At 57.0% G+C, this 25,969-nt stretch overlaps 1 protein-coding gene across 1 annotated transcript in view; it reads right to left on the minus strand.

Moving 5' to 3' along the window:
• CPLX1 (complexin 1) overlaps positions 1-25,524 on the minus strand; it is a 41,118-nt gene extending 15,594 nt beyond the window's left edge. The window contains exons 1-2 of the mRNA XM_086404399.1: positions 25,360-25,524; positions 24,007-24,112 (exon numbers count right to left, since the gene is read on the minus strand). Of these exons, the coding sequence (XP_086260525.1) occupies positions 24,007-24,037 (31 nt within the window). The 5' untranslated portion in view covers positions 24,038-24,112; positions 25,360-25,524. The remainder of the gene's footprint in view (positions 1-24,006; positions 24,113-25,359) is intronic.
• Positions 25,525-25,969: the final 445 nt, after the last annotated feature.

Raw genomic sequence — 25,969 nt, forward strand, 5'->3', positions numbered from 1 at the left:
CGCAGGACCGTGTGCAGCCTGCTCATGCTGCCACGGAAACACCACAGTCCTCCTCCCTGGGGGTCGGCATGAAGCTAAGCTTCATGCAGCAGATCGGATGTCAGAGGAGAGCTGATCCAGGTCCCTTTAGGATAGAAACTGTCTCTGCTGTGTCCCGGGGACAGCGAGGAGGCCACTGACTGGAGACGCTTTAAGAGGGGAGCCCAGGAAGGTACCCCAGGGTCTGTGGGAGGCGTGCTCCTGGCGGCTCAGGCCAACAGGCACACTCTTAAGCCCCTTCAGGGTCTGCCCACCCATCCACCCGCTCATCTCCTCCTACCTCCTCCCAACAAGCCACATCCCTCCCTGGGGAGCCACTGCCCATGGCTGCTGACTGGACGGTTTGTTTCAGCCGTGGCCCCAGCAGACGGCAGGACACAAGGCTCCATCTCGGGAGAACGGCCACGCAGGCCCGCTGCCCCGTGTCAGGGGTCCCAGGGGCCTGCGAGTGGGAGGAGCCCCATGCACTACGAGGGCCCGGTGCAGACGAGGAGAAAAAGGCCTACGTGTGGCTTCAGACACTTCTTCACTGATTGTCTAAAGATAGAAAGAGAAGGGCAGGTTACAAACCAGGTTCACACCAAACTGAAATCCTCAACAAACAAACAAAAACCAGCCCGTGTTTTTTCCAGACTCTCGTGGAATGTTCACCAAGGGCAGCCGGATGTTTGTCCACACCACGATGAGCAACCGCCTCACACAACTGGAGTGGCCATTACTTAAAACACACACCAAACCCGAACCGTCCCAGGAAGCAGCGAGCGTTGGCCGGGACCCGGAGCACCGGGGCCTGTTCACTGTTGGGGGGGCATGAAGCGGAGCAGCTGCTGGAGAGCAGTGCAGAACTTCCTCAAAGATTAAACTCAGAACTGCCACAGGGTGAAGCAGAGCCACTGCCGGGCATAAACCCAGAAGAGCTGAAGGCAGGAGATGCACGCGCGGCGTGCTCACAGCAGCAGCGTCACAGCAACCAAAGGTGGACACGACGGAGCGCCCACGCGCAGGTGAGGGGCGAACACAGCGTGGCCCATCCGCACAGCGGACGCTGTTCACCCCTAAAGAGGGATGAGACTCTGCCACACGCTACAGCACACGCACCCTAAAGACATCACGCTGAAGGAGATACACCAGATACAAACGAACAGACTTGCCCGATTCCACTTATGCAAGGGCCCTAAAGCAGACAAAGTCAGAGACAGAAAGGAGAAGGGGTGCCTGGGGCCGGGGGCCGGGGAGTCGGTGTTTAATGAGGACAGAGTTCAGTTTGGGAAGACGGAGAAGTTCTGGAGTGGATGGAGGTGGTGGCTGCGAGGCAATGGGCATGTAGTTAATGCCACTGAAGTGTGCGCTTAAGAATAGCTAAAATGGCAGATTTTATGTGGTGTATGTTTTAGCACGATAAAAAAAGAGAAGTACAAATTTAAATTGATTCATAATCCCACATCTCAAAAGAAATACCAGGCTGCAGAAGCAACCTGAACACAATTTCAGAGTATTAACAGGAATGACACCAAGCATCTGAAGGCCTCAGGCAAACAGCAGGAGCAGCAGGGAACCTGGGGGCAGGGCCCCCCCCCCGCAGACCCCCCCCCCTGCAGACCCCCCGCCGCACACGCGGCTCTCTCTAACGCGCAAGCGCAGGTGAAGTCACAGCCACTGTGTTCTGGGAGCTGGAGGGTAAGGTGGGGTCTAGTGAGACTGGTGGGGCAGCCCCCTGCACCCACCCCTGGACTGCGGCTGAGGGGGGGCTTAGGGGACATCAGGGCCCTGCCCCGGGGACGCGGAGCTTCAGACGCGGGTGTGGCCGTGGCTGGGCGCATTGCCGGGAGCACTGCCAGGAGCGAGGGGGCGGGGAAAGGGCAGAGACCTGGGAGAAAGGCCGCAGATGGGAGGACATTAGAACGGTCAAGTGATACCTTTACCCTCTGTGCCCACACACGTGAAAACCTGAATGAAGTAGTTTCTTCAAGAAGTGTCAAAATCACAAATGGATTCTTTCAGTCAAGAAGCAGATCATTCTGACGATATTTGGACTGTTCTTGGAAGGGAAAAAAAAAAAAGAGGGAAATCCTCCCAGTTATTTTTGTGAAATCAGCACGAGAACGACGCCAAAAAAAGTCGGCTGAGTAGGGCCGGGCTCCCACGCGAACAGCTGAGAGACAGGAGGCAAGTTTGGCCCTTCTCACAGAATTCTGCAGGAAGGGTTCATCTTGGGGAATAAAAGGTGGTCTGATCAGTGTAGATATGTGCGGATGCTGTCCGGACCCCTGCACTAACAGAGCAGCAGGGATCTTGGGCTGTCCCCAGGCTCCCCCACCCCAGACCTGGGGTCCTGACACCAACCCTCCTGGGCTGAAGGGCCTCCTCCCTGCAGCTGCGAGGACATGAGACTGAAGCTCTCGCTGTGCCCGTCACTGCCAGCTCCTCGGGCCTGCCTGGAGCCCGGTCAGGAGCTCAGGTGCCTCGGTCCACACGAATACCATCCCAATGGCAGCCAGCCTCGGTGACACAGCCGGTTTTAGAACAGCTTAATGGAAGTGCAGTGAGCATGCTCCAAACCACGAAATCGGACAGACACATCCACGAACACATCACACAGTCAGGATACAACACACGTCCACCCCCTCAGTTTCCTGGTGGCCCCACGTAAGTCCTCTCACCACACCACCCACAGATGAGCAGACGACTGACTCCTTTCTCTGCCTGCGCATCTCCACGTGTCCCCCAGAGCCCACAGAGAGGCAGCTGCAGGACAGGCGGCGACCGTGGGCAGGGGCGGGCCACCAAGGGGATGCTTTGCTGACTGTCCGCCCTTCCTCGCCCTTCGGGGCTGAACGAGGGCATGTCCCGTCATCAGGCGACAGACACGGGGTTGCCTCCATTTGGTCTTTGTGGCTAAAGCCACAAGGATGAGTCTCTGTGGGCGCCCGCCCTCCCATGTCTCGTGAGTGGACACCCAGGAGTGGACAGAGTTGTATGGCAAATGGAGTTCTACTTTTCAGGAACTGCAAACTGTTTTCCAAAGCAGTTGTATCACGTTACAGGCCCACCAGTGTGTCCGAGGGCTCCCACTTCTCTGTGTGCCCACCAACACGGCTCCCACCTGTCCCTGTGGTTCCAACCATCCCCAGGGGCCGTGACACGGCCCCTGCATTTCCCTCCTGACCACAGACGTGAGCACCTTCTCACGCGCTTGTACCTTATTTGGTGGAATCTCTATTGAAACCGCTTGCATACCTTCAAAAATAAACTTTCCATTTTGGAACCAACTTAGACTTACTGAAAATCATGAAGGCAGCACACGGAGTTCCCATGTGCCCCCAACAGGAGACAGGGCTTCCTTCACTGTTAACGCATGCCGTTAGACTGGCCCACCTGCCACAATCGATAAACATTATTGACTGAATTCTGAGATGCCCACCTGAGGCCCACTTTCTGGGCCAGGGTCCTGTCGGGGACCATACACAACAGTCGTCATGTCTCCTTAGACGCCTCTAGGCTGTGGTGTTGTTCCGTTGCTGAGTCGTGTCCAACTCTGGGACCCTGTGTACTACAGCACGCCAGGCTCCCCTGTCCTCCAGCATCTCCCAGAGTGTGCGCAAACGCATGTCCATTGCATCAGTGATGCCATCCAACCATCTCATCCCCTGTCGTCCCCTTCTCCTCCTGCCTTCAATCTTTCCCAGCATCAGGGTCTTTTCTAATGAGTCAGTTCTTCCCATCAGGTGGCCAAAGTATTGGAGCTTCAGCTTCAGCATCAGTCCTTCCAATGAATATTCAGGACTGATCTCCTTTAGGATGGACTGATTGGATCTCCCTGCTGTCCAAGGGTCTCTCGCGTCTTCTCCAGCACCACAGTTTAAAAGCATCAATTCTTTGGTGCTCAGCTTTCTTTATAGTCCAACTCTCATATCCATACATAACTACTGGAAAAACCATAGCTTTGACTAGATGGACCTTTGTGGGCAAAGTAATGTCTCTGCTTTTTAATACGCTGTTTGTCATAGCTTTTCTTCAAAAGGAGCAAGAGTCTTTTCATTTCATGGCTGCAGTCATCATCTGCAGTGATTCTGGAGCCCAAGAAAATAAAGTCTCTCACTGTTTCCATTGTTTCCCCATCTATTTGCCATGACTCTGGATGGGACTGGATGCCATGATCTTAGTGTTTTGAATGTTTAATTTTAAGACAGCTTTTTCTCTCTCCTCTTTAACCCTCATCAAGAGGCTCTTTAGTTCTTCGCTTTCTACCATTAGGGTGTGTATCTGCATATCTGAGGTTGTTGATGTTTCTCCCAGAAATCTTGACTCCAGCTTGTGATTCCTCTAGCCTGGCAATTTGTATGATGTACTCTGCATAGAAGTTAAATAAGCAGGGTAACAATATACAGCCTTGACATACTCCTTTCCCAATTTTGAACCAGTCCATTGTTCCAACCAGTTCTAACTGTGCTTCTTGACGTGCATGCAGGTTTCTCAAGAGACAGGTAAGGTAGTCTGCTATTTCATCTCTTTAAGAATTTTCCACAGTTTGTTGTGATCCACACAGTCAAAGACTTTAGCACAGTCAATGAAGCAGAAACAGGTGTTTTTCGGGAATTCCTTTGCTTTCTCCATGATCCAATGAATGTTGGCAATTTGACATCTGGTTCCTCTGCTTTTTCTCAATCCAGCTTGAACATCTGGAATTTCTCAGTTCACATACTGCTGAAGCCTAACCTGAAGGATTTTGAGAATTACTTTGCTAGCATGGGGAATAAGCACAATTGTTCGGTAGTTTGAACATTCTTTGGCATTGCCTTTCTTTGGGATCGGAATGAAAACTGAACTTTTCCAATCCTGTGGCCACTGCTGAGTGTTCCAAATTTGCTGGCATGTTGAGTGCAGCACTTTCACAGCATCATCTTTCAGGATTTGAAACAGCTCAGCTGGAATTCCATCACCTCCACTAGCTGTGTTTGTGGTAATGTTTCTGCAGGCCCACTTGACTTCACACTCCAGGATGTCTGGCTCTCAGCGAGTGGCCACACCATCATGGTCATCCCGTGATTAAGACCTTTCTCGTACATTTCTTACCACCTCTTCTCAATCTCTTCTGCGTCCATTCGGTCTTTACTGTTTCTGTCCTTTATTGTGACCATCCTTGCATGGAATGTTTCCTTGATATCTTCAATTTTCTCGAAAAGCTCTCTAGTCTTTCCCATTCTATTTTATTCCTTTATTTCTTTCCATTGTTGATTCAAGAAGGCCTTCTTATCTCTTCTTGCTATTCCCTGGAATTCTGTTTTCAGATGAGTGTATCTTGCCTTCCCTCCTTTGCCTTTCATCTTTCCATTTCTCAGCTGTTTATAAGGCCTCCTCAGACAGCCACTCCGCCTGCTTTCATTCTCTCTCCTTGGGATGGTTCTGGCCGCTGTCCCCTGTGCCGTGTCACACACTTCTGTCCATAGTCCTTCAGGCTGTCAGATCTAAGCCTTGAATCTATTTCTCACCTTCACTGTGGAATCGTGCGGAGTTTGACTTAGGTCATACATGAATGGCCCAGTGGTTTCCCCTGTTTTCTTCAATTTAAGGTGGTTTGAACATTCTTTGGCATTGCATTTCTTTGGGATTGGAATGAAAACTGACCTTAAGCCTGAATTTTTCAATGAGGAGCTCATGATCTGAGCCACAGTCAGCTCCAGGTCTTGTTTTTGTTGACTGTATAAACTTCTCCATCTTCAGCTGTGAAGAACATATCATTCTGATTTCGGTATTGACCATCTGGTAATGTCCATGCGTAGAGTCATCTCTTGGGTTGTTAGAAAATGGTATTTGCTATCACCAGCATATTCTCTTGACAAAGCTCTGTTAGCCTTTGACCTGCTTCATTTTATACTCCCAGGTCAAGCTTGCCTATAATTCCAGGCATCTCTTGACTTCCTACTTTTGCATTCCAACCCCGTAGGATGAAAAAGACATCTCTTTTTCAGTGTTAATTTAGAAGGAGTTGTAGGTCTTCGTGCATGCATGCTGAGTCCCATCAGTCATGTCACTCTTTGAGACCCCATGGACTATAGCCTGCCAGGCTCCTCTGTCCACTGGGAGAAATCTGTAGGTCTTCATAGAACCATTCAACTTCAGCTTCTTCAGCATCCATGGTGGGGGCATAGCCTTGGATTACTGTGATGTTGAATGGTTTGCCTTGGAAACAAACTGAGATCATTCTGTCATTTTTGAGGCTGCACCCAGGTACTGCATTTCAGACTCTTGTTGACTATGAAGGCTACTCCATTTCTTCTAAGGGATTCTTGCTCATGGGAGTAGGTATTAATATAATGGTCATCTGAACTGAATTTGCCTATTCCCATCCATTTTAGTTCACTGATTTCTAAAATGTCAGTGTTTACTCTTGCCATCTCCTGCCTGACCACGTCCAATTTATCTTGATTCATGGACCTAACATGGCTTTCCTGGTGGCTCATATGGTAAAGAATCCACCTGCAGTGCAAGAGACACAGGTTCAATCCTTGGATCAGGAAGATCCCCTGGAGAAGGGAATGGCTACCCACTCCAGTATTCTTGCCCGGAGAATCCCATGGACAGAGGAGGTGAGCCTGGCTGGCTACAGTCCACGGGGTCACAAAGAGCTGGACACGACTGAGCGGCTGAACATGCACACACACACACCTGGACTAAAGATTTACTGAGCACAGCCCCGCCCGTCAGAACAAGCCCCAGTTTCCCCCTCAGTCAGTCTCTTCCACCAGGAAGCTTCCATAAGCCTCTTATCCTTATCCATCAGAGGGTAGACAGAATGAAAACCACAGTCACAGAAAACTAACCAAACTGATCACATGGACCAGAGCCTCGTCTAACTCAGTGAAACTGAGCCATGCCGTGTAGGGCCACCCAAGACAGACGGGTCACGGTGGAGAGTTCTGACAAATGTGGTCCACTGAAGAAGGGAATGGCAAACCACTTTAGTATTCTTGCCTTGAGAACTCCATGAACAGTATGAAGAGGCAAAAAGACCATTCAGGTATGACCTAAATCAAATCCCTTACAATTATACATGGAAGTGACAAATAGATTCAAGAGATTAGATCTGATAGACAGAGTGCCTGAAGAACTATGGATGGAGGTTCATGACATTGTACAGGAGGCAGGGATCAAGACCATCCTCAAGAAAAACAAATGCAAAAAAACAAAATGGTTGTCTAAGGAGGCCTTGGTGCTTCCCTGGTGGCTCAGAGGCTAAAGCATCTGCCTCCAATGCAGGAGACCTGGCTTTGATCCCTGGGTCAGGAAGATCCCCTGGAGAAGGAAATGGCAACCCACTCCAGTATTCTTGCCTGGAGAATCCCATGGATGGAGGAGCCTGGTAGGCTACAGTCCACGCGGTTGCAGAGAGTTGGACACGACTGAGCAACTTCACTTAAGGAGGCCTTAAAAATAGCTGAGAAAAGCAGAGAAGCTAAAGGCAAAGGAGAAAAGGAAAGATAGTTCCATCTGAATGCAGAGTTCCACAGAATAGCAAGAAGAGATAAGAAAGCCTTCCTCAGTGATCAATGCAAAGAAAAAGAGGAAAACAATAGAATGGGAAAGACTAGAGATCTCTTCAGGAAAATAGAGATGCCAAAGGAACATTTCGTGCAAAGAAGGGCACAATAAAGGACAGAAACGGTATGGACCTAACAGAAGCAGAAGATATTAAGAAGAGGTGGCAAGAATACACAGAAGAACTGTACAAAAAAGATCTTCACGACCCAGATAATCACGATGGTGTGATCACTGACCTAGAGCCAGACATCCTGGAATGTGAAGTGGGCCTTAGGAAGCATCACTACAAACAAAGCTAGTGGAGGTGATGGAATTCCAGTTGAGCTATGTCAAATCCTGAAAGATGATGCTGTGAAAGTGCTACACTCCATATGCCAGCAAATTTGGAAAAAGCAGCAATGAAAAGGTAATTTTTCATTCCAATCCCAAAGAAAGGCAGTGCCAAAGAATGCTCAAACTACCACACAATCGCACTCATCTCACACACTAGCAAAGTAATGCTCAAAATTCTCCAAGCCAGGCTTCAACAGGACATGAACCGTGAACTTCCAGATGTTCAAGCTGGATTTAAAAAAAGCAGAGGAACCAGAGATCAAATTGCCAACATCCGCTGGACCACAGAAAAAGCAAGAGAGTTCCAGAAAAACATTTCTGCTTTATTGATTATGCCAAAGCCTTTGACTGTGTGGATCAAAACAAAATGTGGAAAATTCTTCAAGAGTTGGGAATACCAGACCACCTGACCTGCCTCCTGAGAAATCTGTATGCAGGTCAAGAAGCAACAGTTAGAACTGGCCATGGAACAACCGACTGGTTCCAAATCGGGAAAGTACGTCAAGGCTGTATATTGTCACCCTGCTTATTTAACTTATATGCAGGGTACATATAATGTGAAATGCTGGGCTGGATGAAGCACAAGCTGGAATCAAGGTTGCCAGGAGAAATATCAGTAACCTCAGTTACACAGATGGACACCACCCTTATGGCAGAAAGCAAAGAACTAAAGAGACTCTTGATGAAAGTGAAAGAGAGTGGAAAAGTTGGCTTCAAACTCAACATTCAGAAAACTAAGATCATGGCATTCAGTCCCATCACTTCATGGCAAATAGTTGGGGAAACAATGGAAATAGTGAGAGACTTCATTTTTTTCAGCTCCAAAATCATTGCAGATGGTGACTGCAGCCATGAAATTAAAAGACATTTACTCCTTGGAAGTAAAACTATGACAAACCTAGACAGCATATTAAAAAACAGAGACATTAGTTTGCTGACAAAGGTCCCTCTAGTCAAAGCTATGGTTTTTCTGTTAGTCATGTATGGATGTGAGAGTTGTACTATAAAGAAAGCTGAGTGCCGAAGAATTGATGCTTTTCAACTGTGGTGTTGGAGGAGACTTGAGAGTCCCTTGGACTGCAAGGAGATCCAACCAGTCCATCCTAAAGGAGATCAGTCCTGAATATTCATTGGAAGGACTGATGCTGAAGCTGAAGCTCCAATATTTTGGCCACCTGGTGCGAAGAGTTGACTCATTAGAAAAGACCCCGATGCTGGAAAAGATTGAGGGCAGGAGGAGAAGGGGACGACAGAGGATGAGATGGCTGGATGGCATCACTGACTCGATGGACATGACTTTGTTTTGTTTTGTTTTGTTTTTTCAAGAATCTAGGTCCCTGCTCCAGTCCTACGGACATGACTTTGAACAAGCTCTGGGAGTTGGTGATGGACGGGGAAGCCTGGGGTGCTATAGTCCATGGGTTATAAAGAGTCGGACATGACTGAATGACTGAACTGAACTGAACTGATGCAATATCGCTCTTTACAGCACTGAACTTTACTTCCACCAGCAGACACATCCACGTCGAGTGCCGTTTCTGCTTTGGCCTCTCCATTCTTTTTGAGCTGTTAGTAATTTCCCTCCTCTCTTCCGCAGTAGCTTATTGGACACTTTCTGACCTGGGGGTGTTTGCCTTTTCATACTGTTCATGGGGTTCTCCAGGCAAGAACACTGGAGTGGTTTGCCATCCTCCTGCAGCGGACCACGTTTCATCAGAGCTCTTCGCTACGACCGTCTGTCTTGGGTGGCCCTGCACAGCATGGCTGATGGCTTCACTGACTTATGCAAGCCCCTTCACCAGGATGACGCTGTGATCCACGACGGGGCTGTGACCATTTCTCAAGCTTTCCTTTTCTTGACAACCTGCTCAGCTTGGAGGAGGGCTTTTGAGGAAGTCTGTGTATCTCTCAGGATTTGCCTGATGCCCTTCTCTTGATTATGCTGGGTGCTGGGTTCGGGCAGCAGGGGCCCAGAGAGTGGAGCACCTTCTCATTCCCTCCCTCCCCAGCCCGGCCATGCTCTCGATGAGACTGTCCCCTTGCTGACCTGGCTGGCCCTGGAGCTGAGGGCTATGGTCCGCCACCTCGGGCTTTGGCTCATCTCTTTCTTCTTTAAGTAACTGGATTTATTTACGTACAGTTATGGCACGCAGGGTCTTTGTTGCTACGCAGTCTCCTCTGGAGTCGTGACAAGCTTGGGCTGCGCTCCAGTTGCGGCGCGCACTCTTGTTGAGCACGTGCTCAGGGCACAGGCTCAGGAGTCGTAGGGCAGGGACTCTGCTGCTCTGCCGCACGTGGATCTTCGTGAATCAGGGGTCAAACCCGTGTCCCCTGCACTGGCAGGCAGATTCTTACCAATTGAGCCACCAGGGAACCTTGCCCATTTCTTAATTGGGCTGTTGATCACCTTATGGTAGCTGTTCTTTATATATTCTGGATACAAGTCTGATTTTATTGATCTTCTTAACTAACTTTTTTCATCCCCAGCCCTCATTTCTGTAATGTCCATTCTCAGCTTTTTTATTTCCTTTCTTCTGCTTGCAGTAGAGGTGATTATGACTTCCCTGGTGGCTCAGACCGTAAAGTATCTGCCTACAATGTGGGAGACCCAGGTTTGATCCCTAGGTTGGGAAGGTCCTCTGGAGAAGTAAATGGCCACCCACTCCAGTGTTCCTGGCTGGAAAATCTCACGGACGGAGGAGCGTGGTAGGCTACAGTCCATGGGGTCGCAGAGAGCCGGACGCGACTGAGCGACTTCCCTTCACGTCTGCTTACTTTGGGTTTCATGCCTTTCCCTCAGTTCCAGCTGCCAGAAGTTGAAGTTAATCGTTTGAAACCTTTCTTCATTTCTGCTGAGGTGTTTGGTGATGTATTTCCCTCTAAACACAACTTTGCTGAATTCCACAATTTTTATCTTTTTTTCCACTTGCATTCAGTCCACAGAGCTTTCTGATTTCCTCGCTGATCCCTTCTTGGCCTCATGGGCTGTTTAGAGCGTGTTGCTCAGTCTCCAAATACTTGGGCAGGTTTTCCAGATCTCTTTCTGTTATGTGTTTTTTGTTTCATCCCATTGTGGACAGAGAACTCACTCCAGTCACTGCGGACTGGACTCTCACGTTTACTGAGGCTGCTTCCGTGGCCGAGAATAAGGTCTACTTCGGTAAACAGCCTGAGAGTGAGAACCACCCTGAGTGTCTGCACCGTCAGTCGGCCGCGTCGCTTGGCATTTTGCTCCAGTCTGTAGGTCCTTCTGATGTTACCACCAGAATCTGTGGGTCGTCTGTTTCTCCTTTAAGCTCCACCTGTTTTTGCTCATATGTCTTGAAACTTTGTATGAGTAGAAATGGTCAGGACTCATTAGAAGTGGTCGGGACTGTTGTGTCCGCGTGATTAACTGGTTCCTTCTCACAAAGAGCCATCTTCCCCTTGGTCAAAATCTGTGCTCTGAAATCTACTCCATCTAACGTTGATGTGGCCCCTCCAGGCTTCTTTGGATTAATATTAACGTGACTGGTCTCGTTCCTCCTTTTTAATGTTCCCTTATTTGTGTCTTTATATTTCAGGTGCATTTCTTACAGGGGTGATAAAGCTGGGTCTTGATTTTCTACCAAAGCTAACATCTGCACCTTTTATGAAAATGTCCCCAAGAGCAAGAGCAGAAAAAACTACCAATCACGGGGCCTCCATCAGAGTAAGAAGTGGACGACCTCGGCTCTGGTTGTGGGGAAATTATCCTCAGACTAAACCTTGCTCTGATCCCACCAAACAAAGTTCAGACAAGACAGGAAAGAGTCAAGCTGTATCTAAATAACGTGACCACAGACTGAATGAAATGAGTGTATTTAGGGAAACAGAACCGTGCAGCAGCACCAGGGTGAGTGGGCTCACGATGTGTGGCATCTGTGAGAAGCCCCCAGGCCGGCGAAGACCTGGAAAGCAGCACCCAGGAGGAGGGAGCCGCTCCGCAGCCCGGCGGGACGGCCACAGAGACCGGGGCAGGGAGGGCGCGCAGAGCATCGGAGCGGAGCGGGTGGTAACAGAAAGTACACCTAAAGTGAGTAAGTCACAAACGGTGTGGCTGAGTGAACAAAAAACGTTAAATCACACTATGACTTCAAAATGTAATTAAAAGTGAGATCAACTTTAGCCGTGGAACCACCCATGCCGGGAAGCATGCCCGGCTGGGGCGCAGACTTGCCGGGTCTGCATAGAGGGCAGTCTGGAGACTTGACAGATCAGCCCTGCACACCCTTCGTGCTGCGTTCGTGACAACAGGGACTGCGTGGTTTCCTGAAGGCCAGCTCTGCAGCCTCCGCGCGGCCGCCTCAGCAGCGCCCCAGCAGCCTGGAAGACAGAGCCCCGTGCGGTCTCCCTCCGCGCGGCTCCTCTCGCGGCCCCACGCTTAGTCTGTTTACTGGGTTCCGTTTGTCTGTTTCTGACACTAGAACACACACTTACTTCATCAGATAGAGACCGTCCGTCTGTGTCCAGCGCATGGGATACTGGGGGACGGGATTACATCCCTAACCTACAGTGCGGGGGCGGCCTGCAGCGCTGTTTGTAAGATCGGAGAGCCCGGGTGTGAGATGGCCCTGGTTAAGTCAGTGGTGGTGGATTCATACACGCCCCCTACACACGAATGAGCTCTGTTCCCAGGGCACGTTCACAAGTCTACAAAGTCAGCCTAGGTACCCAACTAACACAATCGGTGTGTAGTACCGCACTGTCGTCGTTTAGTTGCTAAGTCGTGTCCGACACTTTGCGACCCCACGGACTGTAGCCCCCAGGCTCCTCTGTCCATGGGATCCTCCAGGCAAGAACACTGGAGTGGGTTGCCATTTCCTTCTCCAATAGTACCAAATAGTGATAGGTTTATAACACTAGTCACACAAACACATACAATACAGAAAACATTGTTAATCTTACAGTGCAGCACCTTGAAAAGGACGGTAGTGCAGGCCGGCAGCCGCCACACAGGGGCTGGCGTCACGTGAACGGCGAGAAGAGCTGCTGATGGAGGCGGTGGGATCCCGCTGCAGGGCCGTCAGCAGCAGGCCGCGGCGGGCAGGCTGCAGCCACGCGCGCGTCCGCGTCTCTGAAAGCTTACAACCTACAGGTTCAAATGTCAGGGATACGGCACCAGCCATCCCAGCGTCAGGGCCGCACACCCGCGGCGCTCGTGCGGGACCCCGCGACGCTGCCTGTCCTCACGCCGCCGCGCCTCGTGGCCCTGTGACCCTCAAACTGACAGCCTGGGGCGACCCTGCACTGAGCAGCCTGTCAGCGCCGTGTTCCCGGCGGCGTCCACCGCCTTCCCGCCTCCCACCACATCTGGTGATTCTCACGTCTCAGCCCCTCCACCAGCAAACAGACTGAGTCCCTGGAGGCCGCGATGATTTTCTACCATGCAGGTTTTAACCCAGATATAAACACTGTCTTTTTTAGAGAAAACACTGCTGCACACTTAATAGACTATATCGTAGCGTGAACATGCCTTCTGTGTGCACTGGGAGCCCAGGAAATGCACACGACAGTTTATTGCGACACTGCCTGTACTGCGGCGGTCTGGAACTGGCCCCACGTGCCTCTGAGGTCTGCCTGCGCCGGTCTTCCCAGCACACTCCCTCCAGGTACCCCGTGTTTCACATCCCATCCAGGTGGTCTAATCCCGGGTGTCCTAACAATTGACGGAACCGAGTTGTGGTTGAACAGGCTGGATCGAATACCCGTGCTTGTCTACGCCACTTCCACAACCCCACTAAAATGGGAGCAAAACGCAAAGCTGTAATTCCACGAGGGCAAACAGTGGGGAGCAGAGACAGCAAGGTAACTGAGACATCAAACTGGGGGCAATGGAACAGAAGTGCAGGTGGGGGGCGGTGAGGGGTCAGCGAGGAGGCAGAGGAGCCCTGCTCAGGGCACCCACGGTGGGGTGGGGTCAACGATGACCCAAAGCAAGGTCCCGAGAGCGAGAAATTTCACAGTGCCAGGTCAAAAAGGAAACCGTGAGAGCCTCCAGAGAGAAAAGCGCATGGGTCACGGAAAAGCGACCGGAGTGAGGGCAGTGTGAGGTCAACAGCAGCTTCAGAACCTGCAACAGACATAAAGCTGCAGAACCCAAGGAGGAAGTTCTTTAAAATCCACAGCTTTGTACCCAGCCCACCTGGCAGTGCTGCATGAAGGCAGAATGGAGACCGGCCTGCCTGGGCGCCCGCTGTCGGGAGGTTCCCCAGGGCCCAGCAGGAGGGGGCGGGGAGAGGCCTGGGCACAGGGCACGGTGCCAACGGGGTGGGAGGTGCTGTGTCCTGGGGCAGTGGCTCCAGAGGAAAGGAAAGCAGTGGCCAGCTGTCTGGGACCTTTAACACATGAGCAGTGACTCGGGGTAAAGAACCGCGTGCCAGTGCAGAAGACAGAGAACACGCGCGCTCAGTCCCTGGGTGGGGAAGGTACCCTGGAGTTGGAAATGCCCACTCCAGCATTCTTGCCTTGACAATGCCATGCACAGAGGAGCCTGGCGGGCCACAGTCCATGGGGTTGCAGAGACTCGGACACGGCTGAGCCGGCGCACAAACACTGCTGGGCAGGGGCTGCTGCTGGAACGTGGGACGATTTCACGACAGAACAGAGTATCAGACACACGGAAGGCGAGACGCGGTACCTCGGCAGCCCACGGGCTCTGGAGGAGAGGGCGTCACGGGGCACTCTGCGGGGCGCGGTGCGCCGAGGGGACGTGTCGGGAGGGGCAGGAGGTCTGTCCCGTCTGAGAGCCAACATGCCCACGGGCGCTTTTGGCTCCCGCTTCTGCCCGGAGGACGGAGGGCAACAATTTACAAACTGTTCCTGAAACTGGAGGCAAGTCTACATCACGCACAGGACGAGTTTCACCTCCATCTGTCTACACGGCAGATGGAGACTCCCCTGAACCTGCACGGCTCAAGGGCTGATGTCAAGAAATGACCCTGTCCCGGGGTTTTCTGGCCAAAGCTGTTTCAAACCACAGTTGCCAGGGAAGGCTCACTCTTCTCCCCCAGGTTTGGAACAGCCAGCCGATCCCCAAACTAATTCTAATAAACTGACAGCATAAAGAGCTGTGCAGAGTGTTTTAAAATTAGAACTGGATCTGAAGGAATTTATTTCTCCTTGAAAAAATACTTTCAAATACTATTATTTCAAGGAAGTAATGAGTGGTTCTAATGGATGAGTTGGAAGGCGATGTGGTATCAGTTTTCTGTATCACTTCTTTATGCTTTTCGGTATTACTTCAGTGCCCTATAACGAACATTTATAATTTTCAAGCTAGGAAAAATGTCCACTTTCATGTTAAAAAATAAATATGGACAAATACCTCTTAGCAAATTGAAGATCAAAAAAATTTTTTTTATATATTAAGAAAACATCGACTGTAATACTAATCTTCCGGATCAAAACCACAGACCCAAGGGTTAGTGTGTGTGGGGGCCAGACAGAACTTGCTTGGCCAGACCTGGAGACACATGGCTTTGCTCCTGACGGCAACAACTAGAGCCTGAATGGTGTTTCCAAAGGGCACATAGGTTCCAAACCACTGCAGAAGGTTTTTAAAAAGAAAATCTAGTCCATGCGTTTAGATTAAATAAGTGACATAGCAAGAAAGCATGCGAACAGGTTAGTGAGGACAAGGTCAGATCAGACCTTAACTATGATGAGACATGTTAAACGGTGAACATTCTTACAAAACCAGATACACAGTGAAGCCCCTCACAGACGCCACCCGCCGCCCAGTGGAGGGGCTTGGCCTGTAGTCCCCGGTGGGCACCTCCAGCCCTGCGTGCGGGGAAGCAGCCACTCCTGCCTCAGGCCTCAGTCTGCTGTCCATGGCCCGGGGCCCAGCATCCCACACACCCACTGGCCCTGCCGGGATGACCCAGAGGCGGGAGAGGCGGCCCACCCCGTCCTCGTCAGTGCCCTGCTGCAGGCAGAGACCACCCGCCTGAGGTCACGGCCCAGCCGGGGCGCCCACGCCCTCAGGAGGGAAGACTCAAAGCCTGGGCCCCGTCACCCTGCTGAGAGCCGTGCTCTGCCCTGGGCCAGGGGCCTCTCCTGAAGCTGGCCGAGGGCCTGGCCAAGGTCTGGCTGCATGGAGGGTCACTTGGGAGGTCCCTGTGCCCAGTCTTAACCAGCTGAGTCAGGCCTGGCCTGCCCTGCCTTCATCTTCTGCAGAGATCAGCACTCCCCTGCTTCCGTGGCCTTGCCTCCTTCATCAGCTGGCTGGAGGCACCGGGCAGGCGCTCCGCACCCATTGGGGAGGGGCCACGGGCCACTGCTGTCCCTGCCTGCGGTGCCAGGTGCCAGGCAGAGCGTCTGGCCTTGGTTTCAGGAGAGGATGCCCCGAGACAGAGGCGAGATGAGGCCATCTGTGGGCAGAGCCCAGCCCAGGACAGACAGCCGGCCCCCAGACCCCCATGCTCTCCAGGGCCCGTCTGCAGCGGGGGCAGCAGGGCCAGGGGAGGGGCCTGCCCGCCCCAGCCCGCCTCAGCCCGCACCTCCTGTCCTGAGGCAGAGCAGAGGCTCCTTCCAACCCTCCGCACAGCCTGACAAAGCTGGAGGGACGTGGGGCTGGTGAGCCGCTGCTGCTGGGAGCGGGGTCGGCACCCCACTGCAGAGGCCGCCTTCTCAAGGGTGCAATGTGCAGCGGGGTCCTGCAGCCCAGGGACCCTCGAGGGCCCAAGGACAGAGCCCTTCGCCCATGTTGGGGGTCCCCGTTCTCCCTGCTCCTCCTGCCGCAGCCCCAGCACCTCCTCTCCCCAAAGGCCCCTTGACCACGGCCTTCCCACCCATCCTGGGCAGCGGGGGCCAGAGGACAGGCAGAGGCCTGAGGCTGCAGTGGCCAGGGTGCCTGCCCTGCTCCCAGCTCAGGAAGCAGAGCTCAGCAGGCAGGCCTGGCGTTTCCCCTGGGACGCGGCCCCAGTGTCCCCAGGGATGCTAGGGGCAGTCATCACACCAGCAGACGCTCCCAGGCTGTGCCACCAGCCACCTGGCCCCAGGAGTCCTCGACCTCCCGAGCTCAGTCTGCACCAGCACCCAGATTCCAGCACTCAGCCCAGCATGCTCAGCCTTCCACTGGCCCCCAGGGAAGACGTCCACCCCGCCCAGACACCACAGCTTGTGGACTAGTCCATGGGACCGAAGGGATCTACAGGGTGAGATGGGGGCTCCCCGAGCCCCGCCAGGCTGTGCCCCCAAGAGCAGCTGGAGGGTCCGCCTGACCGCTGCAGGGCTGAGAGGAGCTGCCACCCCCCCAACCCCCGTCAGAACAGGAGAAAAGTGAGGCGATGCTGGAAAATGGGCTTGTGCAGAGCGCGAGGACAGGTGGGCCCGGAGGAGGGGCTGGAGAGGCCCCAGCCGCCCCCAGACGGGACAGGACTCGCAGCAGCCAGTGGCAGGGGTCTCAGAGGACCGGCTTCCCCCAACATGGGGCCGCAGCCCCACAGGGACCGCTCGGAGCTTCCAGGAGCCCCCTCCCCAACCTCTGCTGACCCCAGCTTGGGTTCGGGAGGCCAAGGACTCTGAGACTTGCCCGCAGTGGGCTCTACGGAGACGTGATGCTGACTCAGGGTTTTGCCAAGTCCCTGCTCTGTGAGAGGTGAAAACGCACAGAGAGGCAGACCCAGCCCTGCAGGCTGGCCGTCAGCACAGGTCACGAGAGCCCGTCACGCGGAGCCGTCCACACAAGCGCCTTAATCCCACGTGGAGCCGCTCGCTGACCCACGAGACAAAAAATAAACGACCTGATGGCTGAAGTGCACTGTATGCGGCTTATTCCCCGGTTGGGGCCAAAGCATCTCTGACTGAGTGTCGGCTTCACCAACAGGAGCGCCTCTCCTGAGGGAAGGGCTGTCCAGGGCTTCGGGAGGAAAGACAGCATCTCTGAAGTGCCCTTTAGCCTCTAAGAGATGAGGGTAAGAGGTGTCTCTGCTGAGCCCCGTGAGGTGAGACAGCGCTTCTTCCGTCCAACGTGGCATCTGGGAGCCCACTCTGAATGAAAACTGGTACTTTATCATCTAGTATTTGTTGCCTGCCTACAGAGAAGGAACCCAGCTCTCAAGGGGAGGAGGCGCCTCCACACTCTGGGAGCTTGTGGTCTGGGGGCCCTGCTCCTGGAAATCAAGTGTTCCCAGGCTGGTGTGAGCTGCCTTGTTTGGAGGGTGATGGGCTTCCTTGGCCCTCACCTTCACAGTGGAAACCTCCACAAGATTTCACAGACGTCCTTGCCAAGCAAAAAAGGTGCCTGCTTCTTCTTCTCCTTACCGTGCATGGGACCCTGGAGCAGCAGCAGCCACTCTGTGACTGCGAGAAGCGAGCTGACCACTCTACTAGAAGGACAGAGCTCAGTGAAAGCCAGCGCCAGTCCCTGACGGCTCTGCTGAGCAGCCGAGCCGCTTCCTGACGCCTCATCATGTGAGGGAACAAACTTCGATTCAAGCCACGCTGTCTGGTCCTCTGTAATTTGAGCCAAAAGTATCCTCCCCAAGGCAGAATTCTAGAGTTCCCCCAGCCCAGTCTGTTCTGTCTCCTGCAGTCCAGCTCAGCCTGTGACGCTCATCCTCCTAGAGGCCACGGGACCTGGCCGGCCCCGGCCAGCGTCCCAGCAGAGCAGCCCCTGGCATGCGGGAGGCCCCTGATAGAGTGAACCCCCAAACAGACGGAGGCAGCAGGGGAGCCCGTGGGAGCAGCCCTGCCCTCAGGCCCTGGGTCTGGACAGGAGGGGGATGTCTGGCCTCATCCTTGGTGTGGAGCCGGGAGCAGCGTGGCGTGGGGTCCGGCTGCTGCAAGGCGAGGACCTGGAGGAGTGCTGGCTGAGGGGCTCCCTGCCCAGGGCGCCCAGCCCACAGAGGGGGCTCTGCCTCCTGTGAGCCCCGAGATGGGCTGCCCCCTTCTCCTGGACCTGGAACCCGTGGCCCCTACACATCTGGGGCCTGGGCCCTACAAGACCCCCGAGGTGCCCCGGCCGGCAGTGCCCAGTCCACACCCTCAAGCCGTGGTGGCCCCGGGCCCCGGCTCTGCCCAGGGGTTCCCTCCCCGCGTCCCTCCCTCCGCGGAGGTCTCGGTGACGCGTTGCCCCTGCCACCCACACACACACAGACGTGCAGGCCTCAGGACAGCGTCTGTCCATTCCCTCACCCCTTCCACGCATGGGGCACAGGCCCTCTGCTCTCCTGCCCCTCGAGAGAGGACGGCCTCTCAGCCCAGACTCCCTGCCTGTAGGACGGGCCCAGGGCCGACTCACCGCAGGACACCATCCGCACCGCCCAAGCCCCAGGACGTGGCCAGGGCAGGCCTGATCTCGGGGAGGAAGACCCCTCAGCCTTGGGCTCTGGGCTGCCTTCCAAGCCTGTGCCAGCCCCCAAGCCCCTGGGCCTTTGCACGTGCAGCATCCAGGCTGTCTGCTCCTCCTTGGAGCCCCCTTTGCACACCCCTCCTCAATGAAACCCTCCCCTGCCCCGCACTGCTCTGAGGACCTAACACGTTCCAGACCCAGACCACGCCACAGCAAGCAGGACAGGGCAGGGCCACTTGGGGCAAAACAGCTGTGTGCTCCCGACATAGAGCAAAGAGCGCCTGCAGCGGTCACACCAACCCGATGGTGCCCGCCTCTCCTCCGACACGTGTGTGGGGCTCCGGGGCACTCACCACCGCCTGGCCCTGGGGGAAATCAGCTTCTTCAAGTTACACCCTTGAGGACCCGGAGTCCCCGGCCCGGGCAGACGCAGCCGGGCTCCCAGCCACCACGGGACCCCGCGTCAGTGTTCTCTCGGGGAAGGAGCGTTGGCTCACTTAAATCTGGAGGCGTCTTGAGGGATCTCGGGAGGGCCCAACGCTCGTCTAGGCCTCCCGGATGTTCTCCTGGTGAGAACGAGTTTGCCAACAGCTCGCACCTTCCTCGACTATTGGGCCCCAAGAGCGTGGTCCCCAGCCAGTCCCACGTGCCCCCTGCAGCCCCGGGCCCCTGGCCTCAGGACGACACCAACAGAATCGAGTGCCGGGGATCACATTTTCTGGGTCTGAAGGGCCCCTGGTGCTCCGTCAGCCCATGGAGCGTCCCAGCCCTAAGAGCAGAGGCTCCCGGCCCGCAGGGTCTCACGCAGGCTGCAGGGAGACGGGGTGGGGCCTGAGCCGGGGCCTCCAGGGTCCACTCCAGGGCCCGGGAGTGACTGGGCAGACCCTGCCACCTCAGGGGGAGCCCGGAGCCCCCGTCCCTTCCTCCGTGGCCCGCAGCTGCCCTCCTGCCATCAGAGAAACACCCGGAACCCGGAAGCTGCACGGAGCCATGGTTCGGGGCCACGGGCCCTGCTGGGACCGGCGGGGCGGGAGGGCTTGTGGGTGGCCTCCACGCTCCCCCTGCAGCCCAGTGGGCTTCCCCTTGCCGCCCGCCTGCCCAGGGCAGCCCCGTCCCCACTCGACATGACAGCTCCTCATGGACACCCCCATGCCCTCTACCCTGTAGCTGGGGCTCCCAGGCCCACGCCCAGCTCCCAGATGACTGTGGCTCCCAGACAGGTGGGCTTGGAGTCCGCCAGGCAGGCCAGTGGAGGAGCGCCCTCAGCAAGCCTGCAGGACCACGGCTCAGAGCCAGAGGCTACACCAGGCACGGGGCGGGCATCCACAGAGCTACAGGACGGGCATAGGGCGGGCACAGGGAGGGCAGGCATCCAGAGAGGCCAATGCTGGGCACAGGGCAGGCACAGGGTGGACATCCACAGAGGCCCACACCAGGCACAGGGCAGGCATCCACAGAGCTACGGGACGGGCACAGGGCAGGCACAGGGTGGGCAGGCATCCACAGAGGCCCACGCCGGGCACAGGGCGGGCATCCACAGAGTCATGGCAGGGGGGGCTGGGCTTGCCTGGGGTTTCAGGGCCTGCCGAGCGTGAACTGGCCCTCCCTGAGCGGGCCCTGCCCTACCTCACGGAGGTGCCCAGGATGTGCAGGAGAGCAGGATGGACAGGGCAGAGGCTGCCGGTGGGGTCGAGACCAGACAACTGAGGGAGTGAGAGGTGCGTGCACCCCAGACACGTCAGTTCTCCCCTAAACACAGTGCTCAAGGGGGCTGGAGGGTGGGGCATGCATCGGGGGCCAGAGGGGTGGGGACAGGACAGGTGGGCAGGACAGGTGGGGCAGGCTGGTGGGGTCAGACAGGGGGGCAGACAGGTGGGGCAGGACAGGTGGGGCAGGACAGGTTGGCAGGACAGGTGGGGCAGGCTGGTGGGGGCAGACAGGTGGGCAGACAGGTGGGGCAGGACAGGTGGGGCAGGCTGGTGGGGCAGACAGGTGGGCAGGACAGGGGGCAGAAGTGTGGAAGGCGTGCACCTGTCTGCAGCCCAGCAGGTCCCGGGCTGGTTCCTCCCAAGAGCCCCAGAGTGGACAAGGCTTGGCAGGTGCAGCCGCGTGTCCAGGGCGCTGGGGGCGCCCCATCTGTCTGCCTGTCTGTCCGACCCTAGACTCCTGAGTCCCGCGGCTGCTGGCCCTGCCAGACAGTTACCCGGAAACCTCTGCCCAACAAAGACCTTGGCTGAGGCACGGCCAGGCAGACGGCCTGGCTTAATTAGGCTGCGCGGGGTCTTGTCCGCAGCGCTGCGAGCAAGGCCCGCCTAGGGCTCCCTCCAGGCTGCGAGCCCTTCTCCGAGGGTGCGTGTGTGCACATGGTGTGCACGGGTCTCTGCTTTGGGCCCCGACTCAATTTCTCAATCTGTTTCTAATTATCCCTGTGTCTGCGGCCTCTCTGCCTATCTGTCTGCCTGTCCATCCACGCCTGTCTGTCTCCCTGTCTGTCTCTCCCTGTCCCTCTGTCTGTCCCTCTGTCTTCTCTCCCTGTCTGTCCCTCTGTCTGTCTCTCCCTGTCTGGCTCTGTCTGTCCCTCTGTCTGCCTGGCCTGCACTTGCACTTCCTGCCCTGGCTCCTCGAGTCTCCCAGGCTCAGTCTCAGCCACCCCATCTTCCGCTCTGGCCTCTGACCCCCTCGCTCCAACCCTGCCCTCCAGCACCTGCCCTCGGGGCCTCATCCGTCTGCCCCCAGCCCTGCTTCCCGTGGCTCCGCCTCGGCCGGGGCACTTCCTTTGTCTTTCCTGCCTGTCTGCCTTTCACCCACACTCACCCTGAGAGAACAGAACGCTGCCCGCCAGGGGAGGGAAGACACGGGAACAGAAGACCAGGTCTCTCCCGGAGCAGCCCTGGGGCGCAAATGGGCTGGGTGCGGGATAACGCCAGGCTGGGGCGCCCCCAGCTCCCCAGCCCCTCATCGGGGATGAGCCCGCCCTGTCACTGCGACAGGAGGAACTTTGGGCAGCCACGGAACAAAGACAATCCAGGCTGGCAATTACCCAGCTAATTTCAGCCATGTAGACAGCCAATCAAATATTTCGGTTTCCTTCCAAGCCCACCTCAGGGCCTGAATTAGCTGCCTAATTAATTATCTGTAGCAGCCAGGGGCTGGCTGGGGGGAGCCGGGAGCCGCCTGTGCCCGGATCACGTCCCGTGACGTAATCGTTATAATTAGACTCAACCTGCAGCCCATCCCTGACCGCAGAGCCTGGAAATGTGGCCCCGGGCCACACCCAGACAGCTTTCCTCTTAACTTGAGTCTGGAGGAGATGCGGCCCACCATGGGGCCCCGGTCCTGGGCACGGGGGCCCTAGGGCCTCCATCCTGCCCCTAGCTCCTAGTGCCAAGCCCCGTGGCACCCCGCCTCTGGTGAAAAGCGGCCTGTCACCCCTGCCGAGAGGTGGGCTTGCCCTGCAGCACATGACCCACACCCGGCTGTGAAAGGCATCGGGTCAGGGTGGGGCCCACGGAGGCCACGTGTGGCCCGAGGTGGGGCTGACGCACAGGAAGGCACCTCGGACCACAGAGTCGGGTGGCGCCTGTCACCAGGGCTCCCACGGCTGGCACTCACCGGGGGAGCCAGGTGCACAGGCCGGCCCCAGGGGCCAGGCTGCCCAGACCACTCTGTCAGGACGCATCCGTGCCAGTGTGGACCGAAGTGCACGGCCCTGCCCCCCTCCTGGGCCAGGGGCTCAGCTCACTGTGCAGTGCCACCTGCCTCTCCTGGCTGTGGTGACAGCCTTGAGCCAAGGCACAGGGCTCCTTTCAAAACAGTCAGCGGGGGCTCCCTCCCCCAACACACACACGAGAGTGCACTGCGGCTGGGGGTGCACATGAGCTATTCAGGGCCTTTTCCCTTATCCTTGTGCCAAGCCGGCCCTGACCCCTGTGCCCAGCCAGCCCTGACTCCCTATGCCAAGCTGGCCCCGACTCCCTGTGCCCAGCCAGCCCTGACTCCCTATGCCAAGCTGGCCCTGAACCCCTTTGCTCAGCCAGCCCTGACTCCCTATGCCCAGCTGACCCTGACCCCCTATGCCCAGCCGGCCCTGACTCCCTATGCCCAGCTGACCCTGACCCCCTGTGCCCATCCAGCCCTGACTCCCTATGCCAAGCTGACCCTCACCCCCGTGCCCAGCCAGACCTGGCCCCTGTGCCCAGCCAGCCCTGACTCCCTATGCCAAGCCGGCCCTGACCCCCTGTGCCCAGCCGGCCCTGACTCTCTAAGCCTAGCTGACCCTGACCCCCTGTGCCCAGCCGGCCCTGATTCCCTATGCCAAGCTGACCCTGACCCCTGTGCCCAGCCAGCCCTGGCCCCCTGTGCACAGGCGACCCTGACCCCCTGTGCCCAGCTGGCCCTGGCCCCCTGTGCGTGCTCCTGGCCCTTCCCTGGTAACACCTCGAAGCCCTTGCTGGACGCCCTAGGTCCAGCTCTGTCCCTTACCCCTTCTCTGGCTGCTGTGGCCAGCCTGTGGCCTCCTGCACCCCTGCTCGCCAGAGGCAAAGTCCCCGTGGGGCCCCCAGATCTGACCAGTGAGACTTCCCCAGTGCCCCTTGGGTGGGCTCCACCCGACCACAGCACGTGGCATGCACCCTTCGCTGCCCCAAGCCAACCACGGTGACTCGGGGGTGCTGCCTTTGGTCCGGAGAAGCCTGCAGCTGGGCTTGCGGGCTGTGCGGTGGTCTGAGGGCGACCCTGTGTGACGACTGCAGGGGATGCTCGGGGTCCCCTCGCCCTACCTCCCAGGGCCTGTTTCATCACGAACTCCATGGCGATGGCTCTGCGTCCTCAGCAGCTCCTCGGAGGGTCAAAGCTCACATGCGAGTGTGGCCAGGAGTCCTCTGCCTGGGGGAGGACGTGGTCACAGGTCACCCGACGGGGCTGGGGAGGACGTGTTCCTCACCCCCAATCAACTTCCCCGAGATGCGGGTCTGGGGTCTGAGACAGCATCATTCACGGTCCCTGCACACCTGGGGGCCAGACCTCAGCATGGGACAGGCACCTGGGAGGGTCTGGGAGGGTCCCTGCGATGTGGTCTCATCAAGCTCCTGGGGTCTGTGAAGGTGGTTTTTGGCTGCTACTGCAGGGAAGGGGAGGGTGCAACTCAAAGGAGGCGGCCTGGGTGAAGCGAGGGCAGCCCCAGGGGCGTTTGGAGGTGACTGGCTCAGAGACTACTTGCTGGAGCCCTGGCCCACAGGGGCAGAGATCTATCTAAGGACAGGAAAGGTTAGTGTGGGTGGCACCTGGGGGGAGCGCCTTGGGTCTGATGAAACTTGGGAGACCAGGTTCCACCAGGGGAGAGGCCGGCAGTCAGTGCCACCGGCCCAGAGACTCGGGGGCGGGGTGCGGGGAATCCAGCCTTCAGGGAACAAATGAAACGGGGAGTGACCACTGCGCCCCTGCATGCACCGCTGGGCCTCTCCAGGTGCAGGTCAGCTGCAGGTCTAGTAGGGAGAGGCTTCTTGTAAAATCAGTAACTGAAGTGCCCCCCCACACCTCCTGTGAAGTCTCTCCTGGCAGAGAAACCCAGGTCCCTGGAGATCCACTGTTTAATGGCTTTAAATTGTTTTTTTCCCAGATGAAGGAGACCTGTGTTTGTGTGGGTTGGGGAAGGAATGCCCCTGCCTGCCCGCAAGGCACTGGCGCACAGGGGCACCTTCGCCGCAAAGCAGATCTTCTTCCAAACTTCTCCCCTGGCTCCCTGGGGAGGGGGGTCTCAAGGCCACAGCGCGGCCAGGGCGCTGCTGGAGCTCCCCCAAGGTTCCCACTGCCGCACCCCTAGGCTTTGCGGGCGGGCTAGTTGCCCGGCTCTGCCAAGCGGCCCTCAGGCGGGAGCGCGCCAGGAGAGAGAAAGAAAGGGATAGAGGACGAAGCGGGGGAAGAGGGTACGCGAGAGGCAGGAGACTCGGAGAAGCGGCAAGAAAGAGGGAGGGCGCTGGCCGGGACCGCGGGCCGCTTCAGCACCGCTCTGGCGGACAGCGCCTAGCGGGGCCCGGGAGGGGGCATCGCGGGCGAGGAGAGGGCATCGGGGGCGAGTGCGCGCCCAGCGGGGCCGGGGAGGGGGCATCGGGGCCGCGGAGGGGGTCGATTACCTTCCTGGGCCACGGCCGGGGCGCGCGCGGGCGGGCGGGCGGGAGGTCAGCGGCAGAGTGCGCTCGGGCCGGCCGGGTCCATGTGGCGCCCCGGGAACTGCGGCGACAGCTGAAGGGCACGGCGAGGAGGGCGCGTCACATGGAGGCGCTCCCCGCCCCCCGCCCGCGCCCTAGCGTGACGAGGAGGGCGGGGCCGCGGCGGCCGGGCGGGCGCCCGGGGGTGGGGGGGAGGAGCGGAGCCGCGCCCCCCAGACCCTGCCCCTGGGCCGGTCCGGGGTGGGGGGCTTCCCAGGGAGCGAGCTCTCAGCCCGGCGCACCACCCCGGCCCTCCCCTTAGGGCAGAGCCGCAGACACTGCCCCCAGCCGCCCCCAGCCGATCCCGTCTGCGTGGGCCCGGGCGGGGGCCGCCCCTCACCCAGCGCGAGCCAGCGACCCGCGCGCTCATCCGCTTCCGCCGATGCGGAGCGCCTGGCGCGCGGGCGGGTCGGTCCGCAGCCGGGTGGGCAAGGCCTTTTCTCGTCCGGGCTCGCGGCTCGCGGCGGGGGGTCGGGGGAGGTTGGGGGTCGCGGCCCCGCCCGGCGTCCCACTCTCCACGGGGGCACGGAAAGCG

The sequence above is a fragment of the Bos grunniens genome, chromosome 6 (genome assembly GCF_055505025.1).
Source record: "Bos grunniens cultivar Pamir isolate PY7600 chromosome 6, Bosgru_T2T1.0, whole genome shotgun sequence".
Taxonomy (NCBI): Eukaryota; Metazoa; Chordata; class Mammalia; order Artiodactyla; family Bovidae; genus Bos; species Bos grunniens.